This window comes from Mytilus californianus, unplaced genomic scaffold (assembly GCF_021869535.1).
Source record: "Mytilus californianus isolate M0D057914Y unplaced genomic scaffold, xbMytCali1.0.p SCAF_9, whole genome shotgun sequence".
In the NCBI taxonomy this organism is placed as follows: Eukaryota; Metazoa; Mollusca; class Bivalvia; order Mytilida; family Mytilidae; genus Mytilus; species Mytilus californianus.
In genome coordinates this window covers 57,247,254-57,271,980 of record NW_026262745.1, presented here as the reverse complement: position 1 = coordinate 57,271,980, position 24,727 = coordinate 57,247,254, and the positions used below count along the sequence as shown (strand labels likewise).

General features: G+C 33.0%; 1 protein-coding gene and 1 long non-coding RNA gene across 2 annotated transcripts; both read right to left on the bottom strand.

Annotated features, from left to right (window-relative positions):
• Positions 1-14,304: 14,304 nt before the first annotated feature.
• LOC127715963 (uncharacterized) lies at positions 14,305-20,641 on the bottom strand. The gene is made up of 7 exons (XM_052222066.1): positions 20,528-20,641; positions 19,930-20,043; positions 17,574-17,641; positions 17,087-17,207; positions 16,486-16,550; positions 16,242-16,325; positions 14,305-14,470 (listed from the first exon to the last, which is right to left on the bottom strand). Exons 2-7 carry the CDS (start codon positions 20,008-20,010, stop codon positions 14,305-14,307), a joined length of 585 nt encoding a protein of 194 aa, XP_052078026.1. The 5' UTR covers positions 20,011-20,043; positions 20,528-20,641.
• Positions 20,642-21,130: 489 nt separating this feature from the next.
• On the bottom strand, positions 21,131-23,091 carry LOC127715023 (uncharacterized). The gene is made up of 3 exons (XR_007988076.1): positions 22,811-23,091; positions 21,632-21,737; positions 21,131-21,182 (listed from the first exon to the last, which is right to left on the bottom strand). It is a non-coding gene; the product is annotated as an uncharacterized LOC127715023 (long non-coding RNA).
• Between the last annotated feature and the right edge of the window lie 1,636 nt (positions 23,092-24,727).

The window sequence follows — 24,727 nt, the reverse complement described above, 5'->3', positions numbered from 1 at the left end:
TTAAGGAAAAGAAGAGATATATAGTAATAAACCTAGCGGAGACCGCTAACATGAAGGTGAGACCCCCCCCCCCCCCCCCCCCCCCCCCCCCCCCCCCGATCTCTCAATCTTCCTAATATTATGCAGATAGTAAGTTAATATAAAGATACAAACGAGACCAAAAGGAATTTGGATAAACTACTTGTCTTCTATGTTTACGGAGGGCTCAAAGTGCCAGTTTGATATTCAAAATATATAGTGAAAACCTACCGGAGACCGCTTAAATGACGGTGAGACCCCCCTGGTCGTTCAATGTCCATAAAATTCGATGATCTTTTAGGCTGTGTATATAAACAGATGGTATCAAAAGGATTTCCCAGAATAATGTCATCATCGATATCTACGGGGGGTTTAAATTGTCACTTTTCAACTAAAAAACGTCAAAAATTCGGGTCAAAGGGCACAGGGAGATGTCTAGACCCCCTGATCTCTCAATCTTCCTAATACTATGCAGATAGTAAGTTAATATAAAGATACAAACGAGACCAAAAGGAATTTGGGTAAACTACTTGTCTTCTATGTCTACGGATGGCTCAAAGTGCCAGTTTGATATTCAAAATATATAATGAAAACCTACCGGAGACCGCTAAAATGACGGTGAGACCCCCCTGGTCTTTCAATGTCCATAAAATTCGATGATCTTTTAGACTATGTATATATACAGATAATGTCAAAAGGATTTCCCAGAATAGTGTCATCTTCGATATCTACCGGGGGTTTAAATTGTCACTTTTCAACTAAAAATCGTCGAAAATTCAGGTCAAAGGGCACAGGGGGTTGTCTAGACCCCCTGAACTCTCAATCTTCCTAATATTATGCAGATAGTTAGTTAATATTAAGATATAAACGAGACCAAAAGGAATTTGGACAAACTACTTGTCTTCTATGTTTACTGAGGGCTCAAAGTGCCAGTTTGATATTCAAACCGGTAGGTTTTCACTGTAAATTTTGAATATCAAACTGGCACTTTGAGCCCTCCGATTTACATAAGGGTTTATATTTGACAACGAGAATTTACAACAGGTTGAAGAGGTCATAAAACGATTTCCTACATATCTTTTAACTATGACTATCATGCTTTTAATGTTATCGATTATTTTAACTTTTATAATTTTCAACTAAATTTGAATATCGAACCGACTGCTAGCTCATTCATGTTAAATTGAAGTTCACATGAATACGGATTCAATGAGATCGAATTATTTACTTACAAGTGAATAATTCATCAACGATGTTTCTTAGCTCAGTTATTTTGACAAAATTGAACCAAACTGGCTGCTAAAAGATAATTATTATTTCACTATTTCCCTTTCATTAATGATTGAACCAAAAAAATCTTTTTTTATTATCTTTTTTTTTATATCTCGTAGCTTATGCCCCTTTAAAGTGCACATACAAATTGTGGACTTTTAGTAAATTGCCAATGAGTGAAACACATTTAGGGGAAATTAGTCCTACTTCGTCCTAGGATCGTTTTTACCAGTATGTGCATGCGACAGAATTAATCGTTATATTTTCAGGTTCGTAATTAGCACAAAGGCCTCAATTTATGTACCAAGTGGTGTATTTCTCTTGTTCTTGCTTAAAAAAGATAGAGTGGTCTTTTGAAACAAACTTCTGATAGTGTTTTGCCAAATTAGATAATTGCCTACTTGCAGGATTCCGACACTTTTTTATTAAGAGTTTTCTAGATGTTACATGTATATTGAAGCCGTGAATATTTTCATTGTAAGAAAATCTCTCTATTTCTGAGACTCGGAAATCTTTTTTTTCTCTTAACTTAATGGTTGTAAAGGGTGATTTTGAATAATTTCATTAGCAGAAATTATTGTGGGTACTAGTGTTTGAAAATTTCAATGAAATTTTGTCCAATCTATCAATACTGTTTTTTTTTGTTTTTTTTTTGGCAATCTTTTATGACAATCAATCATTGCTTATCTTGTTTCATTTCAATGAGTTTTGTGATTTTATCTTCATAACACTACATATTTTAATTTACCATTTTCTGATACAGTGTAAAAAAATAGCTGACACATATATTAAGAAATCAACGTAAGGCTATACATGAAATACGATAAACTACTTGCCTTTGCACCCATCGTCAATAAATTCGTAATTCCGGCAACATACTAAGGTATAATGCAAACTAGTTCTGAAAAAAACCAAAGTTGTATATTGTTCAGAGTTTAGAAAAGGAGGTCCTTACATTATACATTGTTATGCAACTATATAACTATCAGTATTTCCCCTAAATCATTGATGATGATGATGAGGAGGAGGAGGAGAACAGCTGTACGTGGTCGATATAATTTACAACTTCCACTTAAAATCAAATTCGTTTCAATTTAGTTTCGGCCCCTTTTGTTCACGTGTTCAATTCTTATACATCATCGACTTGAAAACATTTAGGTTTGAGAGTTCCTAATGAAGGTACACCCAGAAAAGCGCTTCGGACGTACGAAATGAATGAAGAATTACTGTCATTTACCTGTTATCATAACAAATTCCATCTGACTTCTCTGAAATTCCAATTATATTTCCAAATCTAGGCAATAAAAGCAGAGTTATTATTAATATGTTAAATGTCATGCTGAGTACATCAATTAATTTACTCTTTTGTTGTAGCTGTTACACAAGGAAATATTTTAATTTGTTATTTTCTATATCAATCTATTCATCGGAAATAATAAAACTGGGAACAAAAAGCACAGGAAACCGATACAAATTTTGTGTTTGTGTTTTTCTGTCAATTTTGATCAATATCAGACCTAATTAACGACTAGTTTACCAAATATACAAGTGGAAAAAAGCCGTTCAACGTTTTATTCTGCGTATTCTGAACTCTATCACAACCTCCGTTTTTGCATAGAGGCAGAAGACGTTTTGATCTTAAATCTTTCTTTCAAAAGAAAAGGCATATAATTGATATATTTAATTGTCATATGGACATGCGAATGCAAAAAACCTGTGATAACTATTCCGCCCTGTTAAATACCCTAAGAAAATAATTGCACCTTCACAATCTCTCAATTCCGTAAAATCCATGATGTCTTAAATTAATCATTTCCCCTGACAAATACTCCTTCCCTTAACAAACCCTTTTTGACCTGTGCTGATGCGGCAATACAAATTTAAGACTTTTCGCCAATACTGGAGATAAAGTTTGTAATTTGTATTCAGAAGAGTGATCGGTCTCCATTATGAATATATTCTACTTCCCCTGATTTAGACAATTGAACATGTCACATAGTAAATTTGATAAAAAAATTCATCAGCCACTGAGGCAAAGTAATTTCCAATTCGATAAAAGTAAATTTGGAAGAAAAAAACACGCATTTTTCAGATTTTAAAACTTTCACTGCTGTAATTAGTACTCCAAAATCACAAGAAGATTAACCTTCTGCTCGCAGAATTAAATCTAAACATTTAAAAGGCTTTCTGCTGCATCCTTATCCCACACGGAAGATGTAAAACGCTTCTCATAAAATTCTAATTATTCTCCTAAATGGACTATATATCTTCTGTATGTGAGATCATGTAACCCTGACTGTTTTTTTTTTTATTCAAGTCCGTGTTTTTTTTTAGTTTTTAGATAAGGTCAGATAATTTAAAAGCATTTTATATTATCCTGCCTTTGTTAACTCGGCCCTGTGTCTCCTTTGGTAGTTTTATAACGAACCTTAAAGGGGCACTAGCTGTACATGTCAAATCATGTTCACCGATTTGACTCAAATTCTCATATTTGATTCATAGCAATGTAAAACATTTATCCAAAGTATAAAAAGTCTAAAATAAACAATTTACAGGACATGGGCTCGAGAATATGTAACTTCGTTTCGTGGCGCCATCTAATTAACTATCGAGTTGACCTCCGAAGACCTCCGATGGTCATATAAGCGATATAAAAATAGATATAGATATAAATAGAAAGTGAACTCGTGCAATTGGATTTTTCTAGGTCTTTTTAATTGCATATTATAGATTAAAAATATATGATAATCATCGGTTTTACCTGTATAAGAATGATGTTTTGTGGATCGAATCAGTCAATCAAATGATTTACCTTTGTTTCACTTTCAATGTTGACATTCTTTTCCTTTAAATAACTCAACACGCACAATTCATGCGTTATCCATCTCTAGCTAAGGGGTTAAATTGAAGTTCACATGTATACGGATTCAATGAGGTCGAATTATTCACTTGCAAGTGAATAATTCATCATCAATGTTTCTTAGCTTATTTTGAAAAAAATTAAACCATAATGATTCTGGCCGCTAAAAGCGAATTATTATTTCCCTTTTTCACTTTCATTAATGATTGAACAAAAAAAAAAATCATAATTTAGATTTTGTTATATATCTCGTAGCTAGTGCCACTTTAAAGAAATCTTATTATATATTGGCGAGTTTTGGAAGTGTCTATGGGCCACTCGATATCCTCGGAATCACGATTCTCGGACCGTCTCGAAAATTTTCCATCATTTATATAGGTAGTTATTTATGTCTTTGATACGGTCCCTCTATGGATAGGCTACAACGTGACATTGTATGTTTCAACAATCCGCCAAACGGTTCATTTGTAGATTTGAAAGTAAAACAATAAAGACTAGGTTGCATTCTTAAAATCATTTATATGTTAGAACCTATTTGCCTTTTGACAAAACATATATGTTTTTAATAATGTGAATGTTTATTAAATATCAAGTATAATGATAACGCAATTATATAATTCATGCTTTGAGACGGTCCCTCTACGCGTTGTGTGTGTTGTATTTAATAAACCCGGGAATAGTTTATTGATATACAATGACCCAGAATAAACTGATTATTTCTTAACGTTTATCATTTGATATTTAGTATTTCAATCATAGCATGAGAAAATGTTGGAAAGAATGAAGAAAATTAAGAAAACGATATTTCTGTTAAAATTATTTATCTAAGGTCGGAAACACAGTAGTCGGAAAGCAGAAAGATAATCAAACAAAAGGATTTTTCTGTAAAAAAATATCTTATTTCATTAATAGATTCTACCAGACTAAAAGATTATTCATTGTTAAGGTAAAACTGAGACTGAATTTATTCCTAATTATTATAGAATATAATAAAAATTGTAATGTATACGTGAATTATGTCTCACATGTTTGATCAGTCATTACATTTATGAAAATTATTTGTACATTTTTTGTAACGTATGAGCACCAATGAGCAGGGATGCGTACCCAAAGTTAGCTTAATATCTAAATTTTAAACGGTCCGACGTGAATGAAAAAATACTTGCGTGGTTTCAATTCACAAGGATTTTAAATCCTTGCATCTCACAAAAAACGTAATTAATATTTTACAATAATCATAACAAAATGTAATTACTATCATAATGTTAATTATTTTTTTTTATTTTTTTTTATTAGTTCAACCTTGTAGCATCTAAATATTTGTACTATGGTACGGTTTTGAAAATTGTATTCATTGTGTTGATCTGCTATCCTACACGTCTTGATTCATTCACATTATACATCACCCTTTTCACACGCACACTATCGGTTTGCGTTCACAAAATTCTGGATAAAATGTCAATGAATCCGTAGTCAAAACACTTGAGGTAGGTAGTTTTCAACAAATGCGTATTCTTATCCAGAGTATCAGTGCGTATGCTTTCTATTTACTTTTTCTTGCGCAAAAATACCACGTTCATGCATAAATATTAATTTCACTCGCGAATGCGAATTTTCGCTTTTCTTATCTAAATTCAGGACATGGCAATACGAGCTTGCCATGTGACTTTTCAAGCACGGTCGTCATTGCTCACGGTATTCTGACCTCTAGCTGTTTCTCTTTCATTTACTTTTTTGAACCACTGTCCTTTTATAAACTCTGACATTTTCGAAATACCAAGGATTTTCTACCCAAGGAATAGATTATTTAACTTCGTACTTTATTTGGCCTTTTTAACTATTTTTATTCGAGCGTCACTGATGATTCTTTGTAGACTTAACTCGCGTCTGGCATACAACATGTTAATCCTGGTATTTGTTTTATATCTTCATGTCTTTTTATATAAATTGGTTCTTTTGAGAGTATGTTCAGGTATTCATAAACCTGAAGAAAATCAGTAAGATATTCTTCAAAACCAAGTTTCCCTGTAAAATATTTGGATTGATTTAAGTAAAATCAGGAAATCCTTAAAATTTGAGATATTTTATGAGACCAAAATAAGTCTTTCTATAAGAAGTCCAAATGAAGCTGGTGTGTTACTCTCAAGAAAAATATACGAAACCTTCTTATAAGTTGCATGCCACAGGGTTTCACTTCACATGGAAAATGGACTTTTAATTTATCTGTACAACATCTACCATGAGTACAGACAACTTCAATAACGAGTTGAGAATATGAAGGCATCCATGCAAGAAACAAAATATAAAGATGTGATAGATAAAATAAATGCATCCAGATTATAAAGCAAACTGAGTGCTTAAGTTTATATTGCGATTGGTTTGTGCAATTTGCATTATACATCCGGTTTGTAGAAACTGGGATTTGCAATAGGATTATAAAAAATGATGTACAATCCCAAGTAATAAATGAAATAGTCGAACTTTAAAATGTATATTCAAATAGTAGCTGTATATACACTTTTCTATTCACACCTATCCAACATTGCTTTCAACTGACTTGTGCAAGAATGTACACACTATTACATATTTTTAATAAAGGTAGTTTAACTTCATCATTATCTCCTTCTATTCACAGTCAATTATTTCAATTCGAAAGCAAACAAAAAAATTCAGCAACAATCTTTTTGGTGACCAGTCAGCGGTCTTAGGTTCACGTATTGCTTTTCTTTTTTTAAAGAACGCAACTTGTATTTAGGGACTTATCATTTTTTACCTGAGAGGTGGGGCTGGTCATTTTGAAATCAAAAATACAAAATTTCTTGATCCCCCACATTATATTTCACTATTTTTATTTGATCCTCCCTGTGAAAACATTTAAAAAATGTGATTCCCCCTCTATTAAACATGCCAAAATTTTAACATGCAAAACACTTATCATTTTATTTCACGAACATATTGAAAATGAAATATTCTCAGTGGATTGAGTCCAAAGACATATTTGAGGGAAAATTGCCTTGAAATAGGGCTCTTCCATGAATATTAGAAGTTGAGCAAGCCAGTGCTTTGAGTAGCTTATTCTGACTTTTTTTTCTAATTTCATATATTGGGCTATTAAAGAAAACTTGATCCTAAGTAACTCTGTAAAAATTTACATTAAAAAGTTAACTTTTCGAAACAGTAACTACACACTATTTACTAAGAGGGGTCTATTATATGTCCCTCTCTTGAACGCTGCTTAAACTTGAGGCCTTATTAAAACCTCCATTGAGTCGCTAAACTTTTATATGGATAGTTCATTTCAGCTTGAACAATAGACTATTTTCTTATTACCGACTTTTGACTCCGGATTATATTATTTGTCGACTGGTTACCTTGGACATCATGGTACTCGGTCAAGTAAGAGCAACCAAAATAAGTAAAATCAAACATATAATCGGTGTAATTTGAGGGGAAAGTTTACTGTTTTCCGATTATTTTGTAGTGAAAAAAAATGTGAAGCAGGTAATTTTCGGTAAGCGGAAGAAGGGATCCCGTAGACCGCCCTACGTCACGATTCATGAATTATGCATATTCTATTTATAGGCTATTTATAAACGATTCTGAAAATACTAATGCTAAAAATAGAATATTCTCAACATGTGAAACTATCTAAAAAAACGATGCAAACTCATTAACTTTCATGTAACACTCAGGTGAATTTGCTTTATTTATTTCTTTATCACATGAAAAATAGGAAAATGTACCGCATTACAGTAGCATATATCATTGTGCCCTCTTTAAGCAAATACAGATTCCTTTTTAAAATACATGATATTTCATATATATATGACCAGTGGCGGATCCAGAGGGGGGCGTAGAGGGCGTACGCCCCCCTTTTGCTTGCACTTTTTTTTTTACAAAATGATTAATCAGACTAGACTTCGTGAACTTTGCAATTTCCCGTGTATTTAATTTTTATGCGACAATTGTCTGAAAAAAAAAGTTCCACAGCAATATTATTTACCTACGAAAGCATGTTTAACCCCACACGCCCCAGTCTATTAATAACATAGCTGAATAATGATCCTCAGTCAGTAAGCTCTAGATCGATTTAAAGTCTAAGGTACGGACCATTTGATTTGAGGGGGCAGTCTGAGATATTTGAGAGAAAAAATTCTGACCCTGATTTTTGCCTTAAACAAAAATTCTGGCCGTATCTGGATTGAAAACAATAATCTTGTCCACTTTTTTGCTATTAGAAACAAAAAAAATCCAACAGAATTATTTAGCCTTAAATGAACATGATGAATAAAAAACGGGCGTAATTTTTTTGGGTGTGGCCTTTATGTCTCCATTTTTCGACCGTCATTCATAAATTCGTTGTCATTTCAGACTCATTCGTGGCCTTTGGTTGATTTGGAACCCCTCACTTCCCTTGTTGGGTGAAACATTTCAACCAAACATTTGGATAACAATTGCTTGTTTGTCTTAACTCGTGTTGGTCGTATTGTAAATTTCATTGAATAGCCAGGCGTATATCCTGTTTACAACAAGAAATCTGTGAGGTAATGCTAACTAGACATACAACAATAAACGAGAATTCTCCATGTCCATTTTTTACTGACAAGTCCCTCATCAAATATATTAGTACGTAGCTTTGGATCCATCCAATCATTTGATAATAGACAATTAAGGGGGAGAATACGGCATCAAAAATGTCCAACCCTTACACTGTAACTACAAAATATACATGCCACACGTCAGGAACCGTTAAAAAGTGCATTTTACACTTATTTTATGTTTTTTAGCCAAAAAAAGGTCCAAAAATTTGTTCGCCTCGCTCCGTTCGGCCAACTTTACATACTTCGCCCCCCCCCCCCCCCCCTTTTTCCAAAATCCTGGATCCGCCCCTGATGACAAACAGTAGTGGTGCCTTAATTATGTTGTAAAGACCTGCAAATGTCCCATGCACGTGGTCCCATGGCTTTGAATATACTATGGAGTTATTAATATTTTTATTATCCGCTTAAAAGAGTACTTTGATGTAGGCAAATTGAAAAAAATGTAGCTTACACGTACTAAGGCACGAGAAATTTTCTTTACGGGAGTGTGAGGGGGTGGTGGGGAGGCTGGTCTGCGTTTAATTAATCTAACGAATAAATCTGACCTTCATTTTGATAATTAAAAAAATCGGGCCTAGTATACAGTTGCTCAAAGACAATTCTGAATTCGTCTTCAATAAGCATGTATGAAGTTGAATAATAAATTCTGGCTTTGGATTGATTGAAAAAAAAATTGCTAGGTTTGCATTTGAATAAAAAAAAAATCTGTCTCGATATAAAACATCTACTAAAGGATGTTCAAAGGATCCCCTTGACCGTCTACAGGACCCCCTGTTGTCTGAACATTCTACTATAGGGCGTTCTATAGGAACCCTTGTTAATTGTTTATAATGAAGCTACTATTAGGGCGTTCTACAGGATCCCCTGGGCGGTCTACGTGATCCCCTGTTGTCTGAACATTATATATCTAATATAGAACGTTCTATAGGATCCCTTGTTGTTTGTTTTTCATGTATATACTATAGGGCGTACTACAGGATCCCCTGCGCGGTCTACAAGATCCCCTATTGTCTGAACATTATATATCTACTATAGAACGTTCTATAGGTTCCCCTATTGATTGTTTTTCATTTTTATACTATAGGGCGTTCTACAGGATCCCATGTTGTTTGAAAATTATGCATCTAAAATAGGACCTTCTATAGGTTCCCCTGTTGTTTGTTTTTTCATGTATATAAGGCTTTCTATAGGATCCCTTGGGCGGTCTGCAGGATCCCTTGGTCGGTCTGCAGGATCCCCTGTTTTCTCAACATTATATATCTACTATAGGATGTTCTATAGGATCCCCTGTTGTTTGTTTTTCATGTATATACTATAGGGCGTTCTACAGGATCCCCTGGGCGGTCTACAGATTCCTCTTTTGTTAAAAAATTATGCATCAGAGATAGGAAATGCTATAGATTCCCCTGTTGTTTGTTTATCATGTATATACTATGGGGTTTTCTACAGGATCCCCTGGGCGGCCTACAGGATACCTTGTTGTCTGAACATTATATATCTACTATAGGACGTTCTATAGGATCTTCTGTTGTTTGTGTTTCATTTATATACTACAGTGCGTTCTACAGGATCCCCTGTTGTTTGAAAATTATGCATCTTAGATAGAACCTTCTATAGGTTCCCCTGTTGTTTGTTTATAATGTATATACTAAAGGGCTTTCTATAGGATCCCTTGGGTGGTCTGCAGGATCCCCTGTTTTCTCAACATTATATATCTACTCTAAGACGTTCTATAAGACCCCCTGTTGATTGTTTTTTCATGTTTATACTATAAGGCTTTCTATAGGACCCCTTTCAGGATCTCTTGGGCGGTCGGCAGGATCTCCTGTTTTCTCAACATTATATATCTACTATAAGACGTTCTATAGGATCGACTGTTGATTGTTTTTCATGTTTATACTACAGGGCGTTCTACAGGATCCCCTGGACGGTCTACAGGATCCCCTGTTGTTTAGAAATTATGCATCTGAGATAAGACCTTCTATAGGTTCCCCTGTTGTTTGTTTATCATGTATATACTATAGGGCTTTTAGGATCCCTTGGGCGGTCTGCAGGATCCCCTGTTTTCTCAACATTATATATTTACTATAAGACGTTCTTTAGAATCCCCTGTTGTTTGTTTTTCATGTATATACTATAGGGCGTACTACAGGATCTCCTGGGCGGTCTACAGGATCCCCTGTTGTCTTAACATTATATATCTACTAAAGGACGTTCTGTAAGATCCCCTGTTGATTGCTTTTCATTTTTATACTATAGGGCGTTCTACAGGATCCCATTGGACGGCCTACAGGATCCCTTGTTGTTTGAAATTTATGCATCTAAGATAGGACCTTCTATAGGTTCCCCTGTTGTTTGTTTATCATGTATATATGGCGTTCTATAGGATCACTTGGGCGGTCTGCAGGATCCCCTGTTTTCTCAACATTATATATCTACTATAAGACGTTCTATAAGACCCCCTGTTGATTGTTTTTTCATGTTTATACTATAAGGCTTTCTATAGGACCCCTTGGTCGGTCTGCAGGATGCCCTGTTTTCTCAACATTATATATCTACTATAGGCCGTTCTATAGGATCCCCTGTTGTTTGTTTTTCATGTATATACTATAGGGCGTTCTACAGGATCCCCTGGGCGGTCTACAGGATCCCCTGTTGTCTTAACATTATATATCTACTATTGGACGATCTATAAATCCCTCTGTTGATTGTTTTTACATGTTTATACTATAAGGCTTTCTATAGGACCACTTGGTCGGTCTGCAGGATCCCCTGTTTTCTCAACATTATATATCTACTATAGGAAATTCTATAGGATCCCCTGTTGTTTGTTTTTCATGTATATACTATAGGGCGTTCTACAGGGTCCCCTGGGCGGTCTACAGGATCTCCTTTTGTTAAGAAATTATGCATCAGAGATAGGAAATTCTATAGGTTCCCCTGTTGTTTGTTTATCATTTATATACTATAGGGTTTTCTACAGGATCCCCTGGTTGGCCTACAGGATACCCTGTTGTCTGAATATTATATATCTACTATAGGACATTCTATAGGATGTTCTGTTGTTTGTTTTTGATGTATATACTACAGTGCGTTCTACAGGATCCCCTGAACGGTCTACAGGATCCCCTGTTGTTTGAAAATTATGCATCTAAGATAGGACCTGCTATAGGTTCCCCTGTTGTTTGTTTATAATGTATATACTATAGAGTTTTCAGGATCCCTTGGGCGGTCGGCAGGATCCCCTGTTTTTCAACATTATATATCTACTATAAGCCATTCAATAGGATCCCCTGTTGTTTGTTTTTCATGTATATACTATAGGACGTACTACAGGATCCCCAGGGTGGTCTACAGGATCCCTTGTTGTGTTAGCATTATATATCTACTATAGGACGTTCTATAAGACCCCCTGTTGATTTTTTTTTCATGTTTATACTATAGGGCGTTCTACAGGATCCCCTGGACGGTCTACAGGATCCCCTGTTGTTTGAAAATTATGCATCTAAGATAGGACCTTCTATAGGTTCCCCTGTTGTTTGTTTATCATGTATATACTATTAGGCTTTCTATAGGATCCCTTGGTCGGTCCGCAGGATCCCCTGTTTTCTCAACATTATATATCTACTATAGGACGTTCTATATGATCCCCTGTTGGTTGTTTTTCATGTATATACTATAAGACGTTCTACAGGATCCCCTGGGCGGTCTACAGGATCTCCTTTTGTTAAGAAATTATGCATCAGAGATAGGAAATTCGATAGGTTTCCCTGTTGTTTGTTTATCATGTATATACTATAGGGTTTTCTACAGGATCCCGTGGTTGGCCTACAGGATACCCTGTTGTCTGAACATAATATATTTACTATAGGACGTTCTAAAGGATCTTCTGTTGTTTGTTGTTCATGTATATACTACAGTGCGTTCTACAGGATCCCTGGGCGGTCTACAGGATCCCCTGTTGTTTGAAAATTATGCATCTAAAATAAGACCTTCTATAGGATCCCCTGTTCTTTGTTTATGATGTATCTACTATTTACCGTTCTATAGGATGCTCTGTTGTTTGTTTTTGATGTATCTACTATAGAACGTTCTTTATGATCCCCTGTTGTTTGTTTGTCATGTAAATACTATAGGGCTTTCTAAGGAATCCCCTGGCCGGTCTACAGGATCCCATGTTGTCTGAACATTATTTATCTACTATAGGACATTGTATAGGACCCCCCTAATGTTTGATTTTCATGTATATACTATAGGGCGTTCTACATGATCCCCTGGGCAGTCTACATGATCCCCTGTTGTCTGAACATTATATATCTACTATAGTACGTTCTATAGGATCCCCTGTTGCGTGTTTATAATATATCTACTACAGGGCGTTCTATAGGATCTCATGGGCGGTCTACAGGGTCCCCTTTTATCTTTACATTATGAATTTGTTGTAGGGCGTTCTACAGGATCTCTTGCTGTTGGTATATGATATAGCTATTACAGGACGTTCTATAGGATCCGATAGGACAATCTGCCGAGAAATTGAGTAAAATCATCTGGAATTGCAATTTTAACTCACTTTGCTTTCTGGTTTCACATTAGCATCGGTAATTGTATTCTTAGAATGACATGTTTAAGCATGTACTTTTCAGGAATCCCTGGTGCTTTTGTCTGAAGAATCTTTGTACACGAGCATCGCACAAGTTGCCACTACGAGGTGGGTGGGGAGCAAGAAGGTGAACTGTGTTTTTTTATCAAAAGTACTGCTTAAGTGGACGCTAGGGGCCGTCTTGAACTCATTGTAGGAGTTAATGAATGATTCGTTCATTGTTGAAGACCATAAATCGACTGTCAAGATGAAGAACAGGAATTAAAAAAAACCTGATTATTGATAATTTGTATCCTTTCTATGTATTTTGTGAGATTTTACTCCATATCCTTTTGTTTTACTATGAAAAGTTGTCCCTTTGTGAAACTAATCAACTACAATTTGTATCAATACTTTATTAAAGTAAAATAAAGATAGCACCTTCGTTTGAATAGATTACTCATTTGTAACTGAATTGCAAAATACATGACATAATTCTACTATTTAGTGAAAAACATACTGCAACCACAACCTATTGGGATATAAAGCTTTGATCCAATATTCATGTATTTATTCTATTTCTAAAACACTGCATGATACACGACAAAAACAAAAGGTTTTAATTTGAAAAAAAAACCAATCTGATTAAATTATTTTTAATTATAAAGTGAGTCACTGAAATTGATACAGCTTATATCTACTAATATGATTCGTACTTTTATTACATATTTCATAATATTTTATCATACAAACTCGGCCGGTTGAGAGAAATCATTGACAAAGGTTACATGTTTTACTTCATACACCTTATTTTGTATTTGTGTATCAGAGTATTTTCGTGAAAATCCTAAAAATTACAATATGGTTGAAATTTGAATCAGTAGTTCTATTTAACGAATATTCTAAAAACAAATAAACAACATAAAAAACATCACATGTTTCATTGTGTTCATCATTAAGTATCCATCAGTTAATTAGCAGTTATAGGAATTATAGCGCTTCAAACTCGGCAAAGGATGAAGTAGCCTGTCAGCTTCAGGTACAGTTATCTTCTTGATGTGAGAAACAACTAAGATTTCAGCTTCCACAAACAAAACATCTTTGAAATATCTTGTACCACTGTTCATATTCTGAGACATCCTATAAAAATGTGAAAATGATAATTGGTATTTCGCAAAACTTCAAAACTGCAAGTTTGCTATATATATATATATATGCATATATGTAACTAGGTTAATCGTTCGTCGGATGGCCCCATGTACAGGGACATGTCACGCCATGTGCATGTAAAAAGTAGATAACAAAAATACCTAACTCCAAGAAATATTCATGAGACCCCTTCTGCAGATTTCGTTTAGAGTAGGTTCTTTTGGGGCGCTGCAGAGGCAAAAATTGTTAGGGACCCCATAATTTATTCTATGGAAGTGACACTCAAAAATTGCAGACGTTGTAGCTATATATGTCTACATTGGCTAAAGGTTAAGTGGGAAGGTTGAGATCGCACAAAACATGTCTAACCCACCGCTTTTTGCGCCTATCCCAAGTCATGAGCCTCTGGTCTTTGTAAGTCTTGTATGTTTTTAACATTTTAGTTCATTTATATGTTTCAGAATTTAGGGTGACGTCCATTTTAAATGAACTGGTACACATTTTTGCTTAGGGGGCTGCTGAAGCCCGCCTCCGGGGGCGGGATTTTATCGCTGTGTTGAAGATCCATTAGTGGCCTTGGGCTGTTTTATGCTCGTTGGTCGGGTTGTTGTCTCTTTGACGCATTCCCCATTTCCATTCTCAATTTAAATGATTATGTGGTAACATCCTCATCAATATATTTGAAAGTTCAGACATTTCATACTGTAAATGATGCTTCAAATATATTAAAATCTTACATTATATTACATTTTATTTTAATATGATAAAAAATAACCTTTTTAAAGTATTTGAGATATTTATCATTTTGGTCGCCTCTCAAACATTACTATTAATTGGCTCATCTTTTTATTACCTCTTTAAGTAATATGGACTTGTTTTTTGTGTAAGTATTAAGTGGGACATTTAAAAAATATTGTATAGGATGAAACGCCTTTTCTAAGGAATTTATTGGTGTATAAACTGGACCAACTCACTCACAAACTAATAATAGTCCGAAAGACTTTTGTGATATGTTTGTGAGTGACTTGGTCCAGTTTATACACCAAAAAATTCCTTTTAAAAGGCGTTTTATTGGTGTATAAACTGGACCAATTAACTCACAAACTAATAAAAGTCCGAAGGACTTTTGTGATATGTTTGTGAGTGACTTGGTCTAGTCTATACACCAATAAATTCCTTTTAAAAAGCGTTTAATCCTTATAATTCTTTAAAATGGGAGATAAGTGCAAATAGGTATTTTTGACGTCGAGCCGGTCTGTCTTATTTTCGCTGCCATCTTGTTTCCATTGATTACAAAAAAGTAGTTCTGTCATCGTCGTTTATCGAAAAGTAAAAAACTTCAAGAGTGACTACCGGAAGCCTTCTCGACCATTCATATGAACGTATTCCCTAATATGCATATCATTTAAGAATTATAATGGAATAATATCAAGTTCTAAATTATCATTCTCAAGATGTTTGACACATAATACCTTAACGACATGAGGGAATAGATGTATATAAAATGTAACTAACACCAAGTCCATTTATCAAATTAAATTCCAATTTTGTCATAAATAAATTGATATAGATCATATTTTAATATCATCAATGTCCAAGCACCCTACAATATTGCTTCACTTTGAAATATATCTTCATAAAACTAGCTTTCTAGCCAATTAGAATACAAAGATAATTCCTTACAATAAAACTTAAAGGAAACACTTTCTAACTGATAAATCAATAGTAGACTTTAATTCTTAATATTATTAAAATCACTTACATTTTGTCTAGTGTTGTCTGTAGCTTGGAATTATTGATACTGTCTTTGACTGTCAAATAGTGTCTATGTGTAAATCCCAATCGCCTAAAAATATAACACAGAAAAACAATGCAACTGCTGAAAAGGACTTAAAATGACCGGGAGGATATTTACCTTATCTACTTTAATCATGAATTGTTATAGACTATAAACTTGATTGAAATATACACGAGTTTTAAAATTTAAAAAAACTGTTCATACTTACTGTATTGATTTAATTTTCCATTCCGAAAACTCGGCGAGAACCAAGGCATACAACTCTTTGCCTGCCTGAAAGCATTATGTAAAATGATCAGTTATATTTTGAAAACAGGGTAAGAACATCATTAAAGTGGATTCATTTTAGTTCCATTGTCTATTTGAAAGAGAAAATGATACATGTATAAGAGAAGTATTGCTACGATGTTGAATGGTTTTAATATCAGGATAATATTTTGACCCATTTGTCCTCAATAGGAAGAAAGGCATGAAGAAAGGGTCATCAGTGATTGACTCTCATACACCTTACTTGTAATAGTAGTTTACAGACATACAACACAAATAATTGCAAATCAGTTTAAACTTAAAAAAAATAAAAACCCAAGTTAATTAGACCTGTGGCCATAAAATTGACACAATTCTAGTCATCTTCAACATATTTTCTATCATAAACATTGCAGATCATTTAACATGTTTAAAGGATTAAATTGTCCTTCTTGCAGTGTCAGCATATAGATAGAAGATCAATTACATCATTGAATGAATTACGTATTAAAAAACTAAAAAGTATTGAACCAATAGTTAAGATTAGACATATTTATATTTACAGTATTTCCAAAAATGTTCTGTCTTTCGCATATCCCAGCTGTGGTTTTCCTCATTTCCATATGCTTTGCTGATGAAATACCGGTAATCCACCGTATATGCCTCCAATGTGCACTGTAATAGCTGTATGTAGTGTTTATATAAATAAATTGATAAGATAAGATAATATAAGATAAGATATTTTCATTAAAAGTAAAAATGTGGTATGAGTGCCAATGAGATAACGCTCCATCCAAGTCACAATGTATTTAAAGTACGGCATTTCTTTGGATATTTGTGCTAGCTGTTATTCATTCTATTTATAGTTGAAAAGTATATGATACATAACGATAATATAAAGTTTTTATTTGAAAAGCTATTAAACCTTTTTTCATTCGTATATGATCTACCAATATTGTGTTAAAGTGGTATAATGTCGCATCATTTTTTAAACAAAGCAAGCATTCAATAGTGTGAAACGTTTGAAAATTTAAATTATGAAAAGCTCACCTAGCACTTCCTTGAAGTTCAGTCATTTCTATGACCTCTTTCAGTTTGTGTTTGACGTGGACATCAAACTGTATAAGAAAAAAATACATAAGTAAAACAAATGATATTTCATTATAAAATCACAAACATAAATTCTCAAAAAATGTCTCAATTATCTTAAAATCTTATCAATGTCCCTACCTCAGACAATCTTTTCCAGTACTAATGCCCTTAAAGGAAGACATTAACTATCAAAACAAAGAAGTTAACAAAGACTCATAAAACCAAAAGACATTCACAACAACTATAAATAAATAGGAACAAACACGAACTCAACTAAAACCGGGAGTGTTATAAGGTGCTCGGGAAGGGTAAACATTCCCTGCACTGTATACGACACCCTGTTCAGTCCGGTAATAATGAATGGTTGTTATGACTGCGGAAGAATATCAGATATGAATTCCGACACACTTTTGGTATTTAACCTATCATCAGTAGTCAATTCAAGAAAAAGGTGTAAATATAAAACAGATTTATCTGTGTCGGAAGTATCTTTATTTTCAATAGTTTTGATATATCAAATGTAAGTGATCACTACGGCAAGCCGTTTTACTATTTATTCTAACTTCAAGATCTCTAATTAACTTTATAAGATATCTAGTTTATGAGATATCTTATATAGTTTATGAGAAATCTTATATAGTTTATGAGATATCTTATATAGTTTATAAGATATCTTATATATTTTTCTAATAAGATATCTTATAAACTATATAAGATAGCTTATCTATATTTTTTTATAAGATATCATATTTATATTTTTTTAATAAGATATCTTATAAACTATACGAGATATCTTATAAACTATATGAGATATCTTATAAACTATATAAGATATCTTATAAACTGTTTGAGATATCTTATCAAGTATATAATATATCTTATTTCAAAATTGTTTATAAGATATCTTATAAACTTTATCAGATATCTTATATATACTTTATAAGATATCTTATATATTGGCTGTGTTTGGATATACGCCAGAGGTGGCCTATGGTTATCCATAGGTACCTTTGGTTTGATATTCTATATATCAAAATATCAAACCATTGTTACCTAAAGATACCCATGGGTAACCATAGGCTGCCTTAGGCGTATATCCAAACACAGCCATACTTTATAAGATATCTTCTTCAGTTTATAAGATATCTACTATAATTTTCTTTATAATATATCTTATATACTTTATAAGATATCATCCAAAGTTTATAAGATATCTTCTAAAGTATATAATATATCTTATAAAATTAATAAGATATTTTATAAAGTATATAAGCTATCTTTTTAAGTTTATAAGATATCTTATAAAAACTAGATTATATAAGATATCTTTTATATTATATGAGATATCTTATATATTATATTAGATATCTCATATATTATACGAGACAGATATCTTATATATCATATGAAATATCTTATATATTATATGAGATATCATGAAGTTAGAATAAATAGTAAAACGGCTTGCCATAGATCACTGAATCTATTATCATTAAGAGACAGTACATCATCAATATATCGGAAAGTGATATTAAAAGACGGGGTCAATTTCTTTTCTCCTTTCTGTACAAATCCATAAGAATACGAAAACAACTATAATTGCCATTGCGAGCAATGGCGGATGTCATACTGTTGTCAAGTTGCCAGACGACCTTGTCATTGCTAGGTTTACGTCAGCAATTTTGAAAAAAAAAATCCATACTAAAAAAACACAACTTCCTACTGCTATGTAGTTCTGAGGACCATACAAATTGTTGACACCTACTTTGTATATTGAATATCATGGTTCTATGCTCAGGCATACTAGAATTATATACAAAAAACATAAAAAATACTGTTGACCAGAGTTTATAGTAATCGCGACCATCTTGGACCATCCCCTTATTAAAAATCAAAACTTTATATGGTGGTTTACATTACGCCATAATTCCATAAAGATGAATGTGTCTATCCTTTTCCGAGAACTTACCGGGACAATAAAGTTATGGGGAAAAAGAAGATGATAAAAAAAAAAGAAACTAACAATAACAATATCCCCCCCCCTTTTTGAAAGGGATAACATAATTAAACTTACTGACTTTAGAATCATTTGGTTTCTTTAATGTCACTTTAACTACTAACAGTGAAAGTTTTATTTAAACCCATGAGGAAAAATTATCTTAATTTTGTAAACTATTAGATTATGATTATGAAATGAGTTAAAGGAAATAATGAATTAACCGGACATAAATATATCGTATCCTAGGTATATATGTTGCTCTCCAAGTATGCCACATTTGTAGCACAAATTGTATAGCAAAAACATAAGGATTACCAATGTTGCTAAGTTCTGTCCTTTCACAGACGAGAATCCTCTGGTGATAGTCATTGGCATTGTATCAAAATCATCACACATGGCACTAGTCAGACTTTGACACTGTAAACATGTCTGTAATAAGTAAAATAACAAATATACCGAACATCAAGGAAAATTTAAAATGGAAAATCCTTACTCAAATGGCAAAACAAAAAGCTCAAACTTATCAAACGAATGGAAACAACTGTCATAGTCCTGACTTAGTACAGGCATTCAATTGCAGAAAATGATGGGTTAAACCTGGTTGTAAAGCTAGCTTAACCTCTAACTTGTATTACAGCCGCTTATAAAATCAGTTATATTTTTAACAAATTATATACATATGCATAAAACAGAAATATAGGTCTTCCAAATTAAAAGGAGATATCTGTCAAGATTATGAAAGCCACAAGCTAAACTCGATATGGTCTAAATAATAAATAACGGGTATCCCTAAAAAGCAATGTTTGATAGGTAAATATAAAATATGTTTCCAATTACTATTATAAACCATATAAAAAAATGTATCCCTGAAGAACTGAATACAGTTATATATATAATCATGAGATAAACTCACCTTTGCTGACACCGATATAAATAGCCAATGGATGTCCTGTGTGCATGATGATGAAGCTGTTTCAATGCCCCTTTTCCTTAATTTAAATGTGTAAGGAATACATGAAAAATCTAATTGAAAATCTATTCATAAGGTTTAAAGGTACAAAGATACAGAAATACAGTATAACAGGTGTAATTGAGAATCATTTACTGTTCAATAATCTGGATCAACCCCAATGAATTTCATGCTGTTTGTTGCCATGTGTACATTTATGTTTATTTGTATTTTGTGTACCTTGTTTATTGTCAATTGTCATGATATCTCCAAAAAAATAACCAATGTTATTTTATCACAAGACCACATTCTATCGTTCTTCAATGTAAATGTTATTCAACTTAAATTTATACTTTATTTGGACCTAGAATTATTTTGATTTGAGTGTCACTGATGAGTCTTGTAAACATGGCGTAGATTTTTAAAATTTTTAATTCAGATACTCTATGATAAATAATATCAGTATTAATTAGACAATATCCCACTGAAAGTCAATAACCATTACATTTATCTGTACATTTTTATTGTATTATGAATCCTTTTACCTTTAATTTCGGTTTCCTGAGTTTAGGACTTGAAGGCATAGCCTTGGGTTGCTGTTGTTGTAATAATCCTTTAACTAGAATAAGAACGTTTCATTTATTACGACAATTTAATAAATCTCATGATAGTTGCCTGCAAATCAGTGATTAACATCAAGTAAAGGAATCTCTTAGATGTTCAACTTTAACTTTAAATTGCTATATCGATATTTTTACATTAGTTGTGGACATATGAATACAATAATTCATGACCGTAGACGAACATTTGAAATTTATGACATATAAATGAATTATTTCATATGGTATGGAAGTCTTTTTCTTATCATGAATTAAAAATGAAACTCTTTTCTCAATGGGTATAAAGTAAAATAACCATACTGAACTTAAAGGAAAAAATCTAAATGAAAATGTAATCAAATGGCAAAACAAAATATTGAAACATATCAAACGAATGGAAAGCAATTGTCACATTCCTGACTTTATAATGCATTTTAATATAATTATGCCGAGAAAATACAACACTTACCACTGTTATCAACAAGAACTTGTCCAATGATGTGTCTTGATGCTCTTATAGCCCTTTTTGATGAGTCAAACATAAAGTCATTATCTGTAAGAACATGTTCTGCAAACTGAAAAATATATAAATCGAGAATATTCAATTCAAAGAGGATGATGTTGACACCAAAACTTGTAAGCAGAGCTATAAAGCATGTTCCTCAGACGAGATTTATAAAGGTGTACATATTCTACGGGTTAAATCAACCAAACATTTTTTTGAAATTAATTTCTGAAGAAATTGCAATACATGTATTAATGTTTAAATATTTGGCCGATACCAAAATAAGAATAATTGGTCTTAGTACACCGTGAATAAAAGTAACGGAATCTGACTTTCAAACGAATGTAAGGATTGTTTTTTTTCTTCTAATATTCGTGATGTTTTTGTATTTTTACATTTTCCGACCGGTGTGAGAAAAATATTTCTAGTCTCTACAGAGAGAAATTTATTCTCGGCAAATGATTGGTCGAATTTCTATGGCATCAAAATCTTGCTTTCTTCCAAATTTTCTATTACTGTGGATTCATTTATTTTCGTGGGTACCAATTTTCGTGAAACTTACATGTTCGTGGATATTTAATTTCGTGGTTTAGCCATATTGTGTATACAAGTCTATAGGAAATTTGTAATTCGTTGAATAATTAATTTCGTGGTTCATCTGTACCCACGAAATACACGAAAATTGGTATCCAACGAATAATAATGAATCCACAGAATGACGTAATGAAAACAGGCACATATAAAGAACATTTCTTTTTGCTGATCTTTGGAAAGAAAGGTCATACTTTGTTTAAATTTCTTTTAAAAATCATTCGAGAAACAGATTCTGCCACTGTATATCGTATTTGAAAATTTAACTGTTTCGAGTAGAGAAATATCGTAATACACTTGATGCAGTGTTGGAATCATCTATATTTCTATATCCCTTTAATGTAGACAACAGTGGTGAATACCACTGTTCTATGTCCATAATTCGATTAAGAGAAAAACTAGTCCAGGCGATAAACTTAAACCAAAGTAAACACAAAAACTACAAGAGGAAAACAACGGGGCAACAGAAACACAGAACTAAAAGTCAAGCAGATGCCAACCAACATACGTCTGATTCCTGACTTTAAAACTGAAATAGATGTAGTATATTACCTTCAACGTAAAAACTCCGCATGATGAGGAATCTAATTGTTTTCTGTGTTTCCTGGTAACAATACTCCATTCCAAACTGAAAGATGGATTGCGTCTGATTCCCCTATTGTGTCTTTCAGATATAAATAACCTAAGATTTGGAAAAATAAAAATGTTATCATCGCTCGTATTTCACTGTAAATTGTTTTAAAATTGATAAATACTCCTAAACTTAACATAAAAATTACAATTTTGGAGAATTAATTGTTTTGGTTTAAAAACAACATTGCCACTGTCAGACGTTTTTGTATAAATTGTATCCGTTGCTTGTAAGTAAATATCTGGTTGTAAAACCTCTTTTTTTTCGTCGAAATGCACAAAATTATATACACTACATACAACCAGTTCTGTAAATATTGGTCCTGGTGTGTCTTTTGCTCGCCTAAAGGATTTAAATAAAGAAGCTCTCTAGATTGTGGATAAATGACCTACAATGTAAACATCAACGTAAGTTTAATATGAAAACCAGAGCTATATGCACTTTACTTTGCTTCACTCAAAATTTTACGTTTAATCAATAATAAGAAAAACAACTTCACAAGAAGGTAGCGTTCTATTTGGAAAACAAGTTCAATCACACAGATGCTGTCACTTTTTCGCAATAACTTTTTCAAAAATGTTTTACTTATGTAGGGGGCCTACTTCAATATTTGCTGAACAACGATTTAATAATAACAAACATCTTCATGTCACAATGCTTCTGATGCAATAACATAAAAAGCTAGATTTCTTACCATTAAACACCAATGATTGTTGTTCTCACATAAAGCTCCTAACAAAATGTCATAATCTTCTATATTCACCTAAAAAGGGTAGTGTAATTAGTTAAATCACGAATAAACTTTCAATAATTATAAATTAACGTTAAGAACTTATCCTGCAGCAAAAAATATTATATGTTTATAAAGATTACCTTTGTAACAGATGCCTTTGAAATTGTGTCTGATGACAAAAAAAGAAGGTACTGCTAGCTTCTGATTTCTCAGAAATATACATCTCATCACTGTCATCTTGTTCTATTTCCTCTATGTTTTCTAGGCAAACTCCATTTTTACCAGAGTGAATTTCGGCTGCTGGCATAAAGTCAAAGTTATCAGCTGGATTTTGTTGTTGCCATTCTGCAACCAACTGTAACATATTTTCTTGATCAATTTTCGAATATCTATTGAAAAAAAGGTACGAAATTGAAGGTGGAAGAGGGCATAAATCAAACCAAAAAGGAACTTCAAATACAAGAAATAGAGGTATTGTGAGTAGAGCTCACGAAATTATAGCCCGCCTCTCGCAAAATCTATGATTCTGGATTGAAAACCTAAATTTATTTTTACTTAAATAAAATCGAAGGTGCACAATGGCATTACATGATTAGGAATCTGAGAAAGTTTCATTTCATTCTGATAAGTGGTAAATGAGAAGTTGCGGATATAAGGCAATGTTTGCGGATTCAAAGTGAAACATAGTGTACCATCCAGACGGAAGGACGAACGAACGGACAGAATGACGGACTTCCCCATCAGTATATATCCCAGCTTTAAAAAGCGGGGTATAATAAACTTCTTGTCAGGAAAGGTGAAAAATGTTTAACATGATTTTATTTCACATACCAAATTTCACAACAAAATATTCAAAGGTATAAAGAATGAAAGCGGTGAATTTCATGAGGAAAATGACGCGACCAAAATGTACAAGACAATCCAAGTCCAACAATCCCTACTGCTGTATTTAAGTGAAACCTATTAACGGGTTTGATAGGGATTATCGATTGTTGTAAGTCGTTTGCAGACTCTTGGTTTTGCTGATAATTTGCTACTGTTTCAAATACATGTACATAATTCTCATATAATTTTCAAATAATTTATACAAATTATTATAAACTTC